The 17,611-nt window shown below is 46.2% G+C and overlaps 1 protein-coding gene across 7 annotated transcripts in view; it reads right to left on the bottom strand.

The window, feature by feature from the left end:
* klc1a (kinesin light chain 1a) overlaps nt 1-17,418 on the bottom strand; it is a 31,268-nt gene extending 13,850 nt beyond the window's left edge. For 3 of the 7 annotated variants that reach the window (XM_076027672.1, XM_076027674.1, XM_076027670.1), the window contains exons 1-7: nt 16,950-17,418; nt 8,673-8,940; nt 6,915-7,145; nt 6,719-6,797; nt 3,526-3,754; nt 2,650-2,737; nt 163-264 (exon numbers count right to left, since the gene is read on the bottom strand). In XM_076027672.1, the coding sequence (XP_075883787.1) occupies nt 163-264; nt 2,650-2,737; nt 3,526-3,754; nt 6,719-6,797; nt 6,915-7,145; nt 8,673-8,939 (996 nt within the window). In that variant the 5' untranslated portion in view covers nt 8,940; nt 16,950-17,418. Of the gene's footprint in view, nt 1-162; nt 265-2,649; nt 2,738-3,525; nt 3,755-6,718; nt 6,798-6,914; nt 7,146-8,672; nt 8,941-16,191; nt 16,213-16,949 lie in introns of those variants that run through there. The other 4 variants (XM_076027673.1, XM_076027675.1, XM_076027677.1 and 1 more) reach the window with 3 other exon arrangements.
* Nucleotides 17,419-17,611: the final 193 nt, after the last annotated feature.

The raw sequence follows: 17,611 nt of genomic DNA, 5'->3' as shown, positions 1-17,611 counted from the left end.
TCCAGAGACATTTAAGCCTCAAAGGCAAATCATAGCATGATATATTGTACACTGCATGGGAAAACTGCATGGTTTTCCCATGCAGTGAGATTATATAGTGTGAGGGTCTCGTGTTCTTTGCCTCCACAGGGTGCTGCTGGTGTTGGCCGACCTCTGACCTACCTTCTCCCTGATCTCCAGCGCCCTCTTGCACAGGGGCTCCGCCTCCTTGTATTTCCCTCTCTTCCCGTACAGGACGGCCAGGTTGTTGAGGGTGGCGGCCACCTGACGGAAAACAAAGGGAGGCACTCGTCTTAAAACAAAAAAGCTGAGCGTCGGCCCCTCGGGAATCTTCGTCACCCGTGTGAGCGCCGTGCTTCAGCGTCACGGAGCCGTGACACCCGAGTGAGAGAATGATTCGTTGTGACGACGTGCGGAGCGACGGAGGGATTTTCGTGATCGGGACGTGATCGAGTGCACCCCATGTGTGACGTTGGCGCTCAGGAGGATGTGGGGGGGTGTTGGGAGGTCACCCCTGACAGACTGTGACGACCGGAGAGAAGGAAAGAGGAGGGAAGGTCCGAGTGGAGGAGGTGCCAGGAGCACCAAGGACAAGACGAGGAAGAAACTTTCAATACATTCACGTCAGAGGATGATTGGATTATAAAAAAGTTTTTAACTACATACATTTCTAGAAATACAGAAGTTCTATAGAGCAGCTGTGTAATGAGATTAGAGATTAGATTAGATCGAACTTTATTTATCCTTTCAGACAGAGTCCTCAGGGAAATTTTAAAAATGATTGTGTCTGCAGAGGATGTAAAAAAAAAATAAAAAAAAAAATACTAGGACAAAGATCCATCTGAAGCTTTGATCTTCTGAGAAAACACTGAGATGATTAAATAAAGTTAAAGTAAAAGTAAAGAAAAAAATAGATATATAAATTGGGGCGTGGGGGGGGGGTACCCTCTCTTATCGAGCCACTGCCAGATACTTCAAAGCTTTGTTCAGTGTGTCGGTAAAAACCACAATACGAGGTCTCTTGTCTCTGACTCCCCCCACCACACTTTGGTCTCTAGGACCTCATCCACATGGCTGGAGCTTAACCAGTTCCATACGCGGCAGTTTCCTCTCACATGGGAAAAGAAAACATGGTGACTGAGAAGGAGAGTTCAAAGCAGACACTTGTCAAGATGAGCTGAACCCCTGCGTAGATGATTTGATGTGCACGAGCTGCCGTGCAGATTGCGATCCTACCTCTGATCTCAAAAACCACCTTTTTAACACATTCTTCTTCTTCTTCTTCTTCTTCTTCTTCTTCTTCTTCTATTATGATTATTATTATTTTTATTATTAATAATATTATTATTATTATTATTATCAGCAGCCAAAATGTAACCTGGACACAACTTTTAAAGTTTCCCCATTAACGGTTTTCTCAAATAAAATACTACTAAAACCAGATCAGATGGAACAACTGTTCGCGGAAGGCAGAAGAAAGTGGAGAAAAGTTGAAGTTGAGAAGGGAAAGGAAATTGATCTGTGCTACACAACTTCATATGTGGTGGATGAATCTAGAATTCTGCTGGTGACAGATTTGCCGGCGGAGGAAAAAAAATTAAATAAATTTTCGAAATCAGTGGAGTGAGATGATGAAGACGGGACTTTGTGGGGCAAGGCGACAGGGACAGAGGTCAGGTTCTAACCTCTGGGTCGCACGCTGGGGGGTCCAGACAGCGGAGACACAGGCCTGCTGAGGTTCACACAGTTAGTCCTGCTCCCTCTGCCTTCACACTTACAGTGACAAACCAACCCAATTTTCAGCCAAATGCAACAGGAGGGTTTTGTTTTTTGTTTTTTTGTTTTTTTTAAAGCAATTTCAAAATGTTTGACAACACAACAAACATTTCTGAAGACAACTTAAGTGCAGAATTTTCCCCTGGGTTCTATAACAGTGGAACTCTGGTTATTACAGTGGACCTAAACTGAACTTCTAGCAGTCAGTTAACATTTAAAGTTAGTTTAATCAGCTTTTTCATTTTTCTATTGTTCTATTTACCTGTTGATGGTGTTGTTGCTACTTGACACTGCTCTGTCTTGTGTTCTATTGCTGCTGTAACAACATGAATGTGCCCTTTTGGGGCATCAATAAAGTTTTATTCTATTCTATTTTATTCTAAATGTGGGCAACGCATGGAAATTCTCCTCATTTGGACGCGGCGCCAGAGTTTCGTGTATTCGTCTGTATGCATCTTTCAACCCTGAGACGCAGCCAAATTGCTGAGATTCCGAGTTTGAGGCCTTGCTGCTCATCTTGAAAAGCTGCTGCCTGGCAGTCTTGGGCTGGTTGGGATTCCACTCATTTATCACTGTCCTCTAGCGAGACGGGGAGCTACGGCAAAGCCAGACAAGACCGAGGTGATTGAAAACAATCCCTTGTTCCCGTGTGGCTCCAAACGGCAGAGACGTCATCTGATGACCTTCTACACTTTTTTTTTCTTTTTTTTTTTTTTGCCATCCCCCGACAAATTTCTTACAGGCTGTTTTCCCAGATGAAGGTTTTAAATGTGACATCAGGTGGTTACGCTAAAAAAACAAAAAAAAAACAACGCAAGAATGACGCAGTATTTTAGTTCAAGCAGAGCAACGTGGACAACGAGAAGCACTCACAGCTGGATGGTCCCTCCCCAGAGTCTTCTCCCTGATGGCCAGGGCGTCGTTCAGCAGGTTGGCCGCCTCCTTGTATTTATTCTGATCCCTGCCAGGACACACACAAAGCAAACGCACTCAGTCAGAATGGGAGAGAACAGACTGCAGGCTCATTGTGTCGTCTGACATGCTGCAAATGTTGATTTTCTTGGACAGTTCCCACAGTTAATGCGACATCAGCTCAGCTGACAAGTGTCTCAAACATCACTGTACTTGTGCCCCCCGACTGCCCTGCTTCCACACACACTGCATGGACAACAGAGCGGATGAGATTTGTGGAAGTTGTGTGTGAGAGACGACAAAAGAAGAACGGCAGGATTCTTCTGTTTGTTCTCGTCTCTCCAGCGAAGTGATAAACGCTTCCCCGCTGCTATTATTGAGCCGTAAGTCTTCGCCGGTGACTGCTAAGCTCGCTATGCGCCTCTAGTGACGTGGGGAGGCGATCCGACCATGGCCTTTGAGTTTTGAGGCTGGTGGCACATCCATCGCTTGGAGGGTCGTTAGGAAACATGGCAGAGAAAGGCTTCTGTGTTGTGTGACGCTGATGAAAGCAGCGAGATCTGTGCTCAGATCTTCACACGTGGATCTACTGGGGGGGGGGGGGGTTAAAAAAAGACTGCGATATTACACAGACACAGTTATCATGACAGGACGGTGAACCTCCTTTAATCCAAAATCCAAGGAAGGTTGGCTTCACGGTCTGAGCTGCTACTCCGGAGGGTTTCACAGCTGTTAGGCTTCATGTTTAGATAGAGACAGACAGAAGGCAGACAGACAGACAGACAGACAGACAGACACTTCATTCATTACCCAACATCCACTTTACAGTGGACTCACCTGTAAACGAGGGCCAGGATGTTGAGCATGGTGGCCACGTCCGGGTGGTCGTGTCCAGAGGTCTTCTCCAGGTCCTCCAGAGCCTGCTTGCAGAGGGGCACAGCCACCTCGTAGCGGCCCTGGGAGGCGTACTGGATCACCAGGTTGTGCAGGGTCCTCAGTCGGGCCGGGATCTCGTAGCCCCCCTGCTGGGCGGCGGCTGCCGCGGCGCTGCCGTGGCTCGGCTGGACTGGAGGACACGCGCACACATGTTAACAAAAAAAAATTGTATACAAAAAAAATAACAATATTAAAAATTCATTTATTCATTTGGTAAGCTAGAGATTTAATATGAAGCATTTATATGAAGGGTGGGTGAGGGGAAAGCAATTCAGTCGGTCAGCTGGCCTGAAATGAACATATAGAACATAAAGACATTTCACATATTAAGCGAAACACTGCAAGTCCAAGCTGCTGCTGTGAAGAAGATCTCCTATGGACAACGTTTCAAACTGAGGTTCAAGTACAAAGTAAAAGTCACTAATTGCCTTGTGCCTCGAGCCATTACACGAATGAGTTCCAGCGAACAGCTCCAGCTTAAAACACAACAAACAAACTGCTCGCAGACACAACTGGCCCTTTAGAACGAGATCAGAACGAGATCGCTCGGGCATAAAAAATGTTCCCATTCTGCCACGATGCACCGGCAGCGTTCGGCCTCCTGTGCAGTTGCACTGAACGGGGTCAGCAGGACGTGGATGGGATTTTCTTTTATAGGATGTAGGTCCCAGTCTGGGTGAGTGGGTGAGTGAGTGTGTGTAAGAATGTCTGAATGGAAACCACCTGATTGGGTTTCTTTTAAAATGCAGACGGTGATTATTTTTGCACTGAAGGGGAGAGCCGGTGGGCTCGGTAACAGGAACCGACCGACTGGAGTGAAAACACAGAGCCGAGTCTGGAGAGGGAGCAGCACCAGGTGTCCACCAGGCCAGTAGCCTGTAGTACCTGCAGTCAGCCACACGGCTCAGTCGGTGTATGAGGCACAACAATCTTTGTGCAGGACGCCAGTGGTGCACTGCAGATGTCGTCCTCGTCCCTCCAGCTGAGGAGATTTTCAGGGGGAAAAAAAAAACCCTCAAGAGTCTTAATGAGGCTGAGCAGCAAAGACATCCCATTGGCTGCGGTGCCACGTGCACGCACACGCACGTACACACACACACACACACACACACAAGCAGGGAATTCCGCTTTTGCACCTCAGTCTGTATTTCTGCACAACGCAGTAAAGAGGAAGTTATCACTGAGCTCCAGTAGCGCCTGTCCGAAAACACTGCTGCAGCTGCACAGAGGCTGAACATGACACTGAGACTCAGAACATCTGGTTCAAAACCTTCAGCAATCTACAGTTGACTAAAACTGTGCTTTGCATTTTTCAAAGCTTTGCTGGAAAATTCAAAATGCATTGACTGTCCCAATCCAAAGTACTAATTCTGGGCCCAAATATATTAACAACAATAATAATAATAATAATAGATTTGATTTTTTTTTTTACATTTGTTGTCAAATCTCAAAGTGCACGGTGACAATAAGAGCAAGGCCGACTGAAAATAAACAAACAATAAACCAAACACAACCAATCAGAATATCTATTTCTATCTCCGTGTATTCTGAGAACACAACGCACGTACACACGTGTGTAATGCGATACAACAACAAGACTCCTTGCAGTCTTCTCGCAGACTGCAATGTCCCAGCAGACAAAACAGTGGAGTAGCTCCTGTGTGCAGTCATCTGCCGTGTTGCCAGCGCCCCAATGAGAAAAGCAGCTATTGGGCTGTGCTGAAAGTCACATTCGATTGCAATGGATTTTACTGTACGGCTGTATGAGAGAGAAATAGACAAAGTGTGTTTAGAACTACAAATGAACTTGCTCGTGTCAAGTTTCTGGTCTGTATTTGCTTTGGTTGGCCCACATCTCAAAGTCACTCTGTTACGTCATGGAGTCCAAACTCGAGCTGAGACCTCGAGAAAGTCAAACACTCAGTTTGTGTTGCGCTGTTGTGGTCGCTGTTTGTTTTAATGACCGTGCGGTTTCGATCTCTGCAGTGATTTCCTCTTTGTTGAGATTCACGATGCAGAAAATCCATTCCGTCTCGTAGCCTCCGCTCATTTACCCACTGCCGGCCCAATCAATCTACTGTACATTCTTACAATGTGATGTCAAGTCATAACGATGTAATAATGAAACAAAAAAAAAAACAAACTTGATAAGCCATTACGGCCTGCCTGGCAAAATCCTTAAGATTCGCATGGGGCATCGTGGGGAAATGTGTAAAACTCCAAATGACAAAAACGTTTCGGAGAAATACAGCCGTGGAGACGCAGAAGAGAAAGAATAACTTTGTCTCTTACATAAAACAAGCCAGACAATCTGCCTGAGGAGGAAATCTGTTGCTGGCACGCAGCTGCTATTGGTTATTGTTATGGATCTTGAAAAAGCATTTAATAAACTTTCATCAAAGGGAAAAACCCTCAGAGATAAATCCTGGGACGGAAACAGATTTTCCTGCTCGTCTTTTGCCCTCACTGCACCACAACTGAAGGCGTTTCACCAACGGCTGCAGCTCACACTGACTTCTTATCTGCAAAAAACTCTTTAAATACAAGTTAAATCCTGCATTTTCTGGGACAAATTCTAACGCAGGCTGCTGAACACTGAGAACCTTCAAGTGCGTCTTCTCTCCATCACAAGCAATAACTCAGTGGTATCCAGTTGCGAAAGGACGAGCGGAATGAGAAAAGGCGCCGAACACTTTACATAAAGACCCAGAAGAATATTCAAAGGCAAAAAGTTCACAAGAAAACCAAGCAGAGTTACAGCCAACTGCAGCGACGCTCGACAACCCTGCTGTGTTAACGCCGCTGCTGACCTTTCCCCATCACTTGGCCCGCTGCCAGTGTCAACCGGGTCCTGAATAACGGGCCTTTACAGCCAGCAGCATTTACAGCGTGGAGCTACAGAAAGGCAGCGCCATCAAACATCGAGGAGAGGCGCTGAAGACACAAGAGAGAGCAGAAGCTGCTAAACACTTCCTGACTCCAGGCTTATTAAGTGATACAACGTGTTGCTCCAATAACCAAACGCAGACCAAGGCCAGGATCTACTCTAAAGTCCTGAGTGCAGGCAGGGAGAGAAGAGAAAGTGAAGACTTACTGCCGGGTGCTTGGTCGTCCTGGTCGTCTGGGAAGAGGTCGTCCAGAGTCTCTTTGCTGGAGTCCGAGTCTTTCTCCTCCTGGCAGAGGAAAGCGGATGAGATGACGAGGAAAGTAGTCACACACCACCTCACTCTGTGAACTGAACGCCTTTTCTTTCACCCTCATGACTACCGGCATCGCACGCTGCGACTTACAGACGGGGACAGATCCTCGTCGTACTTCTTGAGCTGGTTCATGAACTCCAGGTGCTTCTTCTCCTCCTCCAGCTGAGCCACGCTCTGCTCGCTCTTCTGCAGCTTCTGCTGCGTGCCGGCCAGCTCGTCCCGCAGCCACTGGTTCTCCTGGCACAGGCGCCGCACCTGAGCCCGCAGCTTCTGCTTCTCCGACTCCACCGAGCTCAGGTGGCTGGACAGCGCCATCATCACCTGGAAGAAGAGCGCCACACGGGGATTCATTGAGATATGTATGTGTGTGTGTGTGTGTGTGTAAATTCACGTCAAGTCACTTGTGAGGCAGCTGCTAAATTCTTGCAGTTCTCGTACTCTGGATGTGTTGCAAACGGACGTCCTCTTGCTGAAACGTCCAGTGCACGTGCAGCATGCGGGCAAAATGTTGGTGTCTGCACTACGTTAAAACTGCACTTGGAGACACGGAGTCTAAGTGCACAACGGTACACCGCAAATGCACGAGGTGGCCTAAAAACGTTTGTAGCTTAGAATGCGGATTAGCTTTGAGGTTCTGTTCCTTCACGGCTGCGTCAAAGCAGAAATAAGACACGAGACCAAGCGGGACGACATCGCGTTTGGGATGAGCCTTCTCAACATTAGACGCTACGAAAGTCCCACAAACACACAAAACAAAAAACCTTGAAAACTGCTACGATAATAAAAGGGTCCCTTTGACTCATTGATATACATAAACAAAAATATTACCGAACAGCAAAGCAATATTATACAGCAAAAGATGAAGGTTTAGGGAAGCAAAAAAAGGGCCCGCTTCTTGTCAGAGGTAGAACAGTGGACGTTACTGCGGCAGTACGAGTGCACAAACATCCAACTGAAAAGCTGCAAGTGAAAGGCTGCAAGGTGTGTAACCAGAATAAAAGTCTGAGGCGTCATCACTGCGGTGCTGAAGCTGCAGCGACTTATGCAGAAAAATAGGAATTATCGCACTTCACTCATACTGCAAGCTTTTCAAAATCCTGGGGGGAGGGGGGGGGGGCGGCATTGTGGTTCACAATTCAAAAAGCCGTGCAGTGCGAGATGGATCCCAGGGCTGAAACCTCAACAGTGACTCATCCGTGAGGCACAGGCGTCGGTGTTTGCCAACTGCGCACTGGCGCTGAAAACAATCTATAAAATCTACAAATTAAAGAGTTTTCACAGCCGCCTCCCTCCCCGACACTGTCGCTTGTCTCCGGGCGGATTGGGAAATCGTTCCTCGAGACTTTAGGAAAGACTTGAGGTCACAGCTTGGATTCAAAGCCGGATCTTTATTTTTCCGCTCGTGATCAGATGGCAATGCACACAGATCGTAACTCTAGTGGATCTTTGGCCCTTAGTGAGTTTAAAGACAGTCTAGAGAAACATACGATCATGAAATAAAGTGGATTTTGCACTACATGGAACTAGTGTTGTCAAAAATATCAATATTTTTTCAATACTGAACATTAAAAACAATCCGATATGACTTCTCCCTAGTATCGATATATCGGTACTACATCGAGGCGACACTCTGCGCGCTCCCTCCGCTGCCTCCCTGCGAGGCAGGAGTGCAGGGAGATGGCATCACAAAGAGACTTCTGCAGGACTTCAGCTTCTTTTCATTTTTGTTTGGCTTCTTTTTACCACAATTACGAAAGAAAACCCACTCAAAGCACCCTGGACGCTTTGCCTTCCGGGGGATACGAAGCTCGGCCCGATATATTTACGCCATTGCAAATATTCACGCACCTGCGCTTCGCTTAAGCCGAGCTCCAGCATCTCCAGGGACTTGCGGATCATGTGGGACTTCTCCTCCACCAGGACGCCCTCCTCATCCTGCTTCAGGCAGCGCAGCGTGCCCAGCAGGCCCTCCAGGATGGAGTGGTGCTCCTGCTTCAGGGCCTCCAGTCCCTGGATCACCTGCTTGGTCCTGGAGATGATCTCATCCTGGGACAGCTTCTCCCCAGGGTCCTCCTCCTCCTTCATGCACACCATGGTGGACATGTCCTCGCGCATCCTGCACAGTCGAGAACAGAGACGAAGTCAATGTGAGGGGTTTGAATCTGTTTTTTATGCAGGATGGCAAAGGAGAGTTTTCAGTTTGAAAACTCTCCTTTCAGTTGTTTGTCTTTTTACAACTTGCTGAACTAAAGAAGAGATTTATGCAGACAGAGGAAACAATGATTAAGGGCCTCAACACTTCAACACCAGCTTGCACTTGCTCTCCTTGACCTTTTCTCTCTTTTTTCTACGGCGTTTAGCTCTTTACTGAAATGACAGAAAACACGAAATACAGCTATGTTATGACTTACTGACTATCTATATATATTCTTCAAGTGTGGTGGGCCGGATTAAAAAGCTGCATATGGTCCCTGGGCCGTAGTTTGCCCACGCCGGGTCAAAAGCAGCAGCTGAGTTCAGGTGAGTGTGGGCGCCAGTGGAAGCAGGATAAACAAACATCAAACAGAATCCCGCCGTGGCGGCGGTAGAGAGGTCGACGTGCTGTGAAGGAAACCCGAGGAGTCATCACTTCAAAAAAAAAAAGGAGGAGGAGACGACACAGGAGAAGAAGAAGGTGGGATTCAGGTGCAGCTGTGATAAAAGGTTAAGAAAAAATAATAATAAAAAAAAATCAAACCACCGACATTAAGCCCACTGCCTGCTGACGGCTCAAATCCAGAGCTGAGAGCCATGAGCTGCGTGTGCTTCGCAGATAACAGCTGCCGTGCTGAGAGGAAACGAGCAGGAAGCAGAAAACCACAGGTTGGTTCGCCTGCAACTGGGCTGCTCATCGATTAACACAGAGACCAGTGCACCTCAATTGGACCCACATTTCTTTCCCTAATCATGAAGTCCATCCATCCACCCATTCCATCTTCAATACCCGCTTCTTCCTGCACTCAGGGTAGTGAGGGTCTGCTGGAGCTTCTCCCAGCAGGCAGGGTGACACCATGGACAAGTTGCCCGTTCATCACAGGGCCACATAGAGACAAATGAATACTAAAAACCATTTTGCACTCACACACACACCTGCATTTTTTTTTTTTTTTTTTACAAAACAATAAAATAAGACTCGGTGAACTTGTCCTTCAGCTTATGGAGTCCAAAAAGTACATGTGAACGTCTTTTAAGTAAAAATGTTGTAACTTTCCAGGCACGTTTCAGAGCAGATAGCAAGGAGAGTTTTTAGGTTTTTTTTGAGACGATATGCGTGTTTGCACCTGCACGATAACAACCTACCAAAACGGGTCACGACAGGTTGAAAATCGAGCCGAGCCACCAGGTCGTTATTCATAAACCTCATAATCCACCAATTTTCAGTTATTTTCTTTGCTTCAGCCCGGCACCATTATGGGATTAATCGTGTAAAAAAAAAAAAAAGAACTTGAGAACGCATCGCTAGATAAGCCCTCTGTTTACACCGCGCCACAAAAGGCTTCTGCTACGACTGATGCTGTTGTTGCGTCTCTCACGTGTTTGCCAGCGGAGGACACAAAACCCGACCAAGGGTTACAAACTACAAACACAACTTCCACTCCACTCCACTAGGTGGTTTCAGTACTTCCTGCTAATCACCATCACTATAAATAGGAACAAGGGTAGGCGGGACTTCCTCTCTGCCTCCAAACAACTTGCTTACCTGGTGATGTGTGCTGCCTGTCTTTTGTCTGAACAATGTCAGTTCAGCTTCAGCCCCTTTTTATCAGGATTACGTTCAGAAATTTGAAGATATTACCGTGAATTTAATTTGACATTTGATTAATATCATTTGGACCATTTGACATTTTATATGACGGAAACTGTCATTTATTTTCCTTAGAACCATCGGCATACAATTCCTGGCACCTCATCCTGCAACCAGAGTTGTATCCTGCGTGGCTCCAGGAAGAACCTCAATTCCCAACAGCTGGGAGTTCAGTTTCTTTTCTGGTTTTTGAGAGGCGCTGTCCTTTCCTCGCCGGCCACTTTCGCACAATCGGCCAACTTGTTTTAGCGCAACGGACAAAAGGTTTTGTGCGCTTCGGGTTTTTCTAGTGTGGTGTCTCACAGCGTTATTGAATGACTGACCTGGGAGTAGGAAGGCGTGGGAGGTGTGGCTAAGCTTCTGTTATTAATGTGTTATTAATGTTTTGGATGGGGAGCCATGTTTTGCATTGGTGTTGTTGTCAGGCTGTGAAAAGGTCCAATGTGGAATATGTGGCTTGATTTATGATTGTATATTGGTGAAAGCTTAATATATTGCCCATAAACACATTAATGTGCATTATAATTGCAGTACAATAAAAGTCATTGGGTTTTTCTACACTTAGAACAGTTCTCATTTATTTAAGAATATTATACATACAGATGCCATCTTGCACCGCCATATTTCTAAGGAAGCCTGTTGTGGACAATCCAGCTGCCTGACAGCGTGTTTCGTATTTAAGGTGAACACTCGCGTCTTCAGATAAACCAACAAAGAAGAAGGTGGACGACGTGTGCAGGTGGACGACGACGACGCATCGCAGGGTCAGAAACAGTGACCTGTTGCTGACCTTCAACAGGCTTCCCTCTCACTACTTTCTTTGCTTTGTATTCCCTCCCACTTGCTCTCTCTCTCTCTCTCTTCCAACACACACACGCACGCACGCACGCACGCACGCACACACACACACACACACACACACACACACACACACACACACACACACACACACACACACACACACACACACACACACACACACACACACACACACACACCTAAGCAGATTACGGCTGAGCACTTCAGCAGCACTTATAACCAGCTGCCTAATAAATCTCCGTGAGCCGAACCCACTCTGCAAAACATGCAAATGCGGAAGCGCCTTCTGACGGCGTGCTTGCAAAAAAACACTCATTTATCAACACTTATTTTTAACACTTATTTACAAATGTAAATGACTTGTATGTGTATGTTACTTCTTTTTTTGAATTCACTCACTGCACTCTTTTTAAATTCTTCTTTTTGCACTGGATATGCTGGTGTACCATGCAAATTTGCCCAGCGTGGGATAAACAAAGGCATTCTTCTTCTTCTTCTCCTCCTCCTTCTTCTGAACTAGTGAGTGCTGACTAAGGAAAAAAATGCATTGCAAAAAAAAAAAAAACAGAGGCCACTCCCGGGTGTGGCCATCTTCCCCTTAATGCAGCAGTGAGAGCTGAAACTGCTGCTGCTGCTGCTGCTGCTGCTGCTGCCGTCCAAGCAGGCGATCTGCAGCAAACCTGCCCTGAACCAGCGCTAGTGGTGGATTTAATATTGAATAAATGAATGAATGAATGAATGGATGAATGGCCCAGAGCGGATGAGACGAGGCAGACGGAGAGAGCAGCCAGAGCGTCCCCCCCATCGCTCCATGTGACTCAGCAACCCACCTGCAGCCTATCAGCTGACAGCTGTGCAGGAAAACGGACGGCGTGGGTGTGGGTGTGTGCGTTTGTGTGTGTGTGTGGGGGGGGGGGGTAACACTGCAGTTCCAGGTGCGTTATCAGTTATCAAACACATAAATCATTGAAATAACAGCGCTGTTTCCCAACTACGCAGAGCTGAAGGTCACACAGGATGGAAAGTGACTGCAAAAGCCTCTCTTCCCCTTTCAGTAATTTTTACTGAGCACACACACACACACACACACACACACACACACACACACACACACACACACACACACACACACACACACACACACACACACACACACACACACACACACACTTTACGCCTTCCGTCAGATGAGTCTCAGAGCACAGGGCCACGCGGGAGGAGGCAGAAAACTTCTTTTTTTTTTAAATGTAAAATAGCATCCTTGAAGCTGGAACCCCTGAGAGCGGAGGGGTTGTTGTTGTTTCTAATAATAACAACAACAACAACATGTGTCGGCACTGATGCGAAGAGGAGGTTTGTCGATGTGTTTGGGGACCAATAAAAAGCCAGTGTGCGACTGCGGGGCCTTGTTGCTTTAGCACAGGGCCGGCGGCAATGCTGCGAAGAACATTCCCCCCCGTCAGCAATGTGTGAGCGGCTGAAGGCCGCGACATGTGACCACGTGCAGTTGGAAGGTTGGTGACACTTTTAGGAGGCTGCTTTTCTTCCTGAATCAGGCACAGCATGCCTATTGAATCCATAAGATGGCACTGGTTTAATCGATCCTTGTTTCTGCGTGGAAATATTTGATGATTCCAAAAAAAAACAAGAGTCTCACACTGCATAACAGTGTAATAAAGATCTGTCACAGTTCAAATCATACCACTACAGAAATCAGCGTATTTAGCTGCTGCTACTACTACCGGGTATCATTGGGATTTTTTTTTTTCTACATACCAATTTTGATTGCGGTTCCAGAACGCTACTTTTTATGATGCCAGATGCTTTAAACACTCATCTGAATGACAACAAAACAAATTACAGCGAGTTACAGCGAAAAACTTTAGTTTTCCATTTCACTGTTGATTCAAATCAAGCATCCCTCTAAGCGATCGTTTTCACTCCAATTTAAACAAAAGTCTGTCAGTGTCTTTACTTCAGGCCTCTATAATGTGAAAGCCAATCACCATTGCCTCACACGCGCAACTTCTCAACTATTGAAATCTAGCACGATGAGATCTAGATGATTAATTTTTCTATGTTCAATAAGGATCGCAGCATTTCGGTCGGTGCTACAAATGTATTGTAAGTAATTAAGGTTAAGCTCAGTACCCAATGTTATATATTTAGCTACATTGTCTTTGATTTCTTGAGCAAGCAGGTTGCTGATGGCTAATTTTGTTTTCTGAGAAAATTAGGACGCCTCCTTTTGTCTTTCTTTCAAAACCCCACATTATTGATTGTTATCATGAATGCAGAAGCAGCTACTTTACACTGATTTATGTTTCACTCATTTCGGTTGCACAGTGAGTTCCTCCACCAGCCGCAGATTTTATGTCTACGTTCTAACCAAAACTAAAAATAAAATAAAAAAAGAAAGCATCTTACAAATGTTCCATGTGACAACTCTGGCCGACGGACAGAAGTGGGAAGGGTAAAAGGCTGACAAACCGAGGCAGTCACGAGACACTTTGTGAAGAGGAAAAAAAGAAAGACAGAAAGAGGAAATGACACATAAGATCAGCGCCATTAATCTGCAGCTCTGGTGCCGGCCGTGCGTCCATCTGGTGGACATTAGGACCGACAGGAAGCAGAACGCAGGAGGTGACACACTGAAAAAACTTCCTGAAGAGCGAACGTGCCAATTAATGTGCTGCTGTTTAATGAGTATGCTGCTTTTTTTTTTTCTTCCTAGAATGACTCACAGGCTGTCATCTGCTGTCTCCTCACATGATATTAAGCAGAGTGGTTAAGTAGCACAGCTTGATACTGCAACACCCCCGAGGGGGCTGCAACATACTGAGACAATATGCTGAATTTAATCTTTCATATTGACGCCGTATTTTGCTTCAGACAGCCCGAAGATAACCTCTCTGAATCTGAGGGCCTAAACAGCTCAAAACCGAGTGCGAAAGTGCTTGCAATCAGCCATGCGGCTAAATATAGTTTTGTGCTATTCGTCTTACAGCAGAACTGTTCGCAAAGAGCCGAGCATCCAAAGTGGATGAATCAGAAACTTTGTTTAAAAAAAAACTGCGAGAGCAGTTAGCCCGCAGCTGCAAGCGCAGGAGGCCGAGCTCATCAATAAAGTATATCGTAAATATTTTAAAAAAGGTTTCAATTATTTAGTAGACCCGCCCATTTAATAGAGGAAAGGTTAATAACAGCCAGTGTTTGTTCACAACAAGACACTGGAAGGTTTCGAGTTGAAGTAAGTGACAAAGGATAATATCATCCATAAACGCATCGCAACTCGACTGTGTGAGAACTTTCACGGTATAAGTTGGATTCATCAATGAAATAAATCAGTTTAACTGCTATGGGGTGACGTGAGGGGTGGGGGGGGGGGGGGGTACGTTGAAAAGAACTTGTCTCCACACTGCTGGCGTGGCATTGTTGAAGTCACTTGAATACATGCCAAACAAATTTGATTCGAAATTATGACATCAGCAACGTGTTTTTTAGCCAAGATATTCACTGCAGATTGCCCTGGCCAACAGCACTTTCATATGGCTCGTCTGTGAGTACAGTTTCACAGCAGCTTGTGAGAAGATTTTGAAGTCACTTTGGATTGCATTGATTTCTTTTTAATCAATGTAATCTCAATTTTTTTTTCCTTACGGTATTGTTGCTGTAATATGCCAATTTCCCTCATGTGGGATTAATAAAGGCTTCTTCTTCTTCTTCTGTCCAATTCTACGGTGAACTCGGTGAGCGCAAAAGACGACGAAGAGATGAACTCCCTTTGAAGTAAGACAAACAAAGATGGTGATACAGGTTATGTAAGGTCACCACAGCCTCCATCAGCATCAGGGTGAAAATGATTAATGGGTTAAAAAAAAAAAAATTGCGTCAACTTCGTACTTTTTAGGGCCCTTATTGCACCTCTGCAACTGACGCAGAGTATCTAGAAGATTTTGCGACCTTTCCTTTAAGGGCGGAATAATTTCATAGTGTTGCTTAGAGTCCACAAGTAACAAAACAAATCCAAAGGACTTACAGCAGCTTTTATTCCCGCACCAAATATATTTTGTTGTGAAAAGAATACAGTCAGTCTGTACTAAGGGCCAAAAGCAGCCGATTGCTTGGTACCAGCTTCAAATTGCGCTGTCATTTTGGCTGCTCCTTCAAAAAACGTTTCTGAGGAAATAACCTGATTCAAAGCAGAACGCTGCAACGAGGGCAAACATAAAATAATGATGTACTGCAACGGCCAGAGTATGTCAGATAATGGATCATATTTTCTTTGTGAGCCAATGAACACACTTCAAACGAAAAGGCTGGCAGGACCCCAACATCGAGCATGACAGGACAAGACAAGACAAAGACATCACAATCACTTCCCAACAGCACAGAATGCCATTTTTTATAAACAAGTCAACGCATCAAACCTGTGGTATGAGGCGAACAACAACAACAACAACAACAACAACAACAACAACAACAACAAGCAGTCCCCGGAGACTCCTGCAGGTTAAACACTCTCTAGGGAGGAATTGTGTTTGCAGAGAAAGAGAGAGAGAGAGAGAGAGAGAGAGAGAGAGAGAGAGAGAGAGAGAGAGAACAATTCCACTTTACCCCCCACAGACTTTGCGCCATGAAGTGTTTGACTGAACTAAACAGCGGAGCCCTGTTGGCTACTTCATGGCAGAAATGTGCGGATACCTCTCGGTTGCTTCCCAGCTGCGAGTGCCACAACACTGAGATCCACTGTCGCCTCAACACAGGCAGCTTTCACAACACCCTCGACCACCCGCTCGCTCGGAATATCAATGAAAAGACACGCAACAAACGCTGCCATCACATGATCACATGGGGGTCGACTCGCGCTTTATAAAGCTGGCGCAGTGGCCGACAAGTGCATCCTTCCAAACCGGTTAAAACTAACGTGTGGCTTGGACCATCACGGTTTAGCCACCCTCGGTCCTCGACAATCTGGCTCACACGACGATCAACCCGAAGAACCAGTTCGTGTGACCAGTTCCTGTCACACACACACGCACACACCGACTAACCGGCGGCGCTAAACCAGGCTAGCACTCTCGGTGACAGTTCATGTGTTTCGGAGAGTCTAATTCCAGCAGTTTTTTATTTTATGTCATTTCTTTATTACCTTTAATCAATATAATGTCCATTCTTTTCTACTGTAGTGTCGCTGTAATTATGCAAATTTCCCCCAATGTGGGATTTACAAAAGCTTCTTCTTCTGCTGCTTCTTCTTCTTCTTCTTCAGTTAACCTTAAACACTAAGACCACACGGAAGGGGGTTTTGAGCCCCGCAACGCGTCGGCACGTCATCTCCAACCGTAATAACTGGGCAGGTCGCCGTTTAACAGAATGACACTCGAGGAAACAAGCGATAACTGTTAAAAGTGGGTAATTAGCCGTAGACACCTCCAGGAAGTAGACGGAGCCCTACCTACCGTTCTCTAGTACATCCGTTGCCAGTAGAAGCCCGGCTGCAATGCTCGTCCCCACCTCCTCCTCCTCGCCTCTTCTGTTCGCCTTCTGACAAAACTTGGTGGTCGGCTCGTTCTCCCACCGTGTGTGACGCTTCGCGGAGGAAAGTTTCAAGTTATAAAATAAAATTCCAAAACTGTCTCCACACCAACACCGCCACCACCAACAGACGTTGGGCTTCACCCTCCGTCAGTGATGATGTCCAGCTACTAGCCCCATAGCTGGTAGCAGCGCCTCTGTCACAACGCTGCGTTTAGTCTGAGCCATACAAGAAATACCCGTTCTTCTCTGGTCCCATGGCAGGAACCCGGAATAACTAACTTGAGCTCGGCTTCATGAGGGCTGTATCGAAAGAAGTTGCCCCGCAACGTCCGGTGGCTGGATGACTGACTGGCTGGCTGGCTGACGGAGCGGTGCGTGAAAATGGCGTAACCCTCCGCCCCCACAGACGAGTGCCTCTTCCTAGCTAATGATGTCATCCCTGCCCGGATTAAAGGGGAAGGAAGCTGCGGGAGCAGACAGATTTTGTTTCATATTTAGACAGTGAAAGCGAGACGTGCGAGGAAAGCTTTCTCGTTTCGCCATTTGGCGACGAGTTTTGGACATCACCATCGTGAAGACGTCA

Source organism: Nelusetta ayraudi, unplaced genomic scaffold, assembly GCF_046127955.1.
Source record: "Nelusetta ayraudi isolate G7.1 ecotype Tasmania unplaced genomic scaffold, CSIRO-AGI_Nayr_v1 ptg000021l, whole genome shotgun sequence".
Lineage (NCBI taxonomy): Eukaryota > Metazoa > Chordata > Actinopteri > Tetraodontiformes > Monacanthidae > Nelusetta > Nelusetta ayraudi.
The sequence above is the reverse complement of the archived record's forward strand: the minus strand, read 5'-3'. Positions and strand labels throughout refer to the sequence as shown.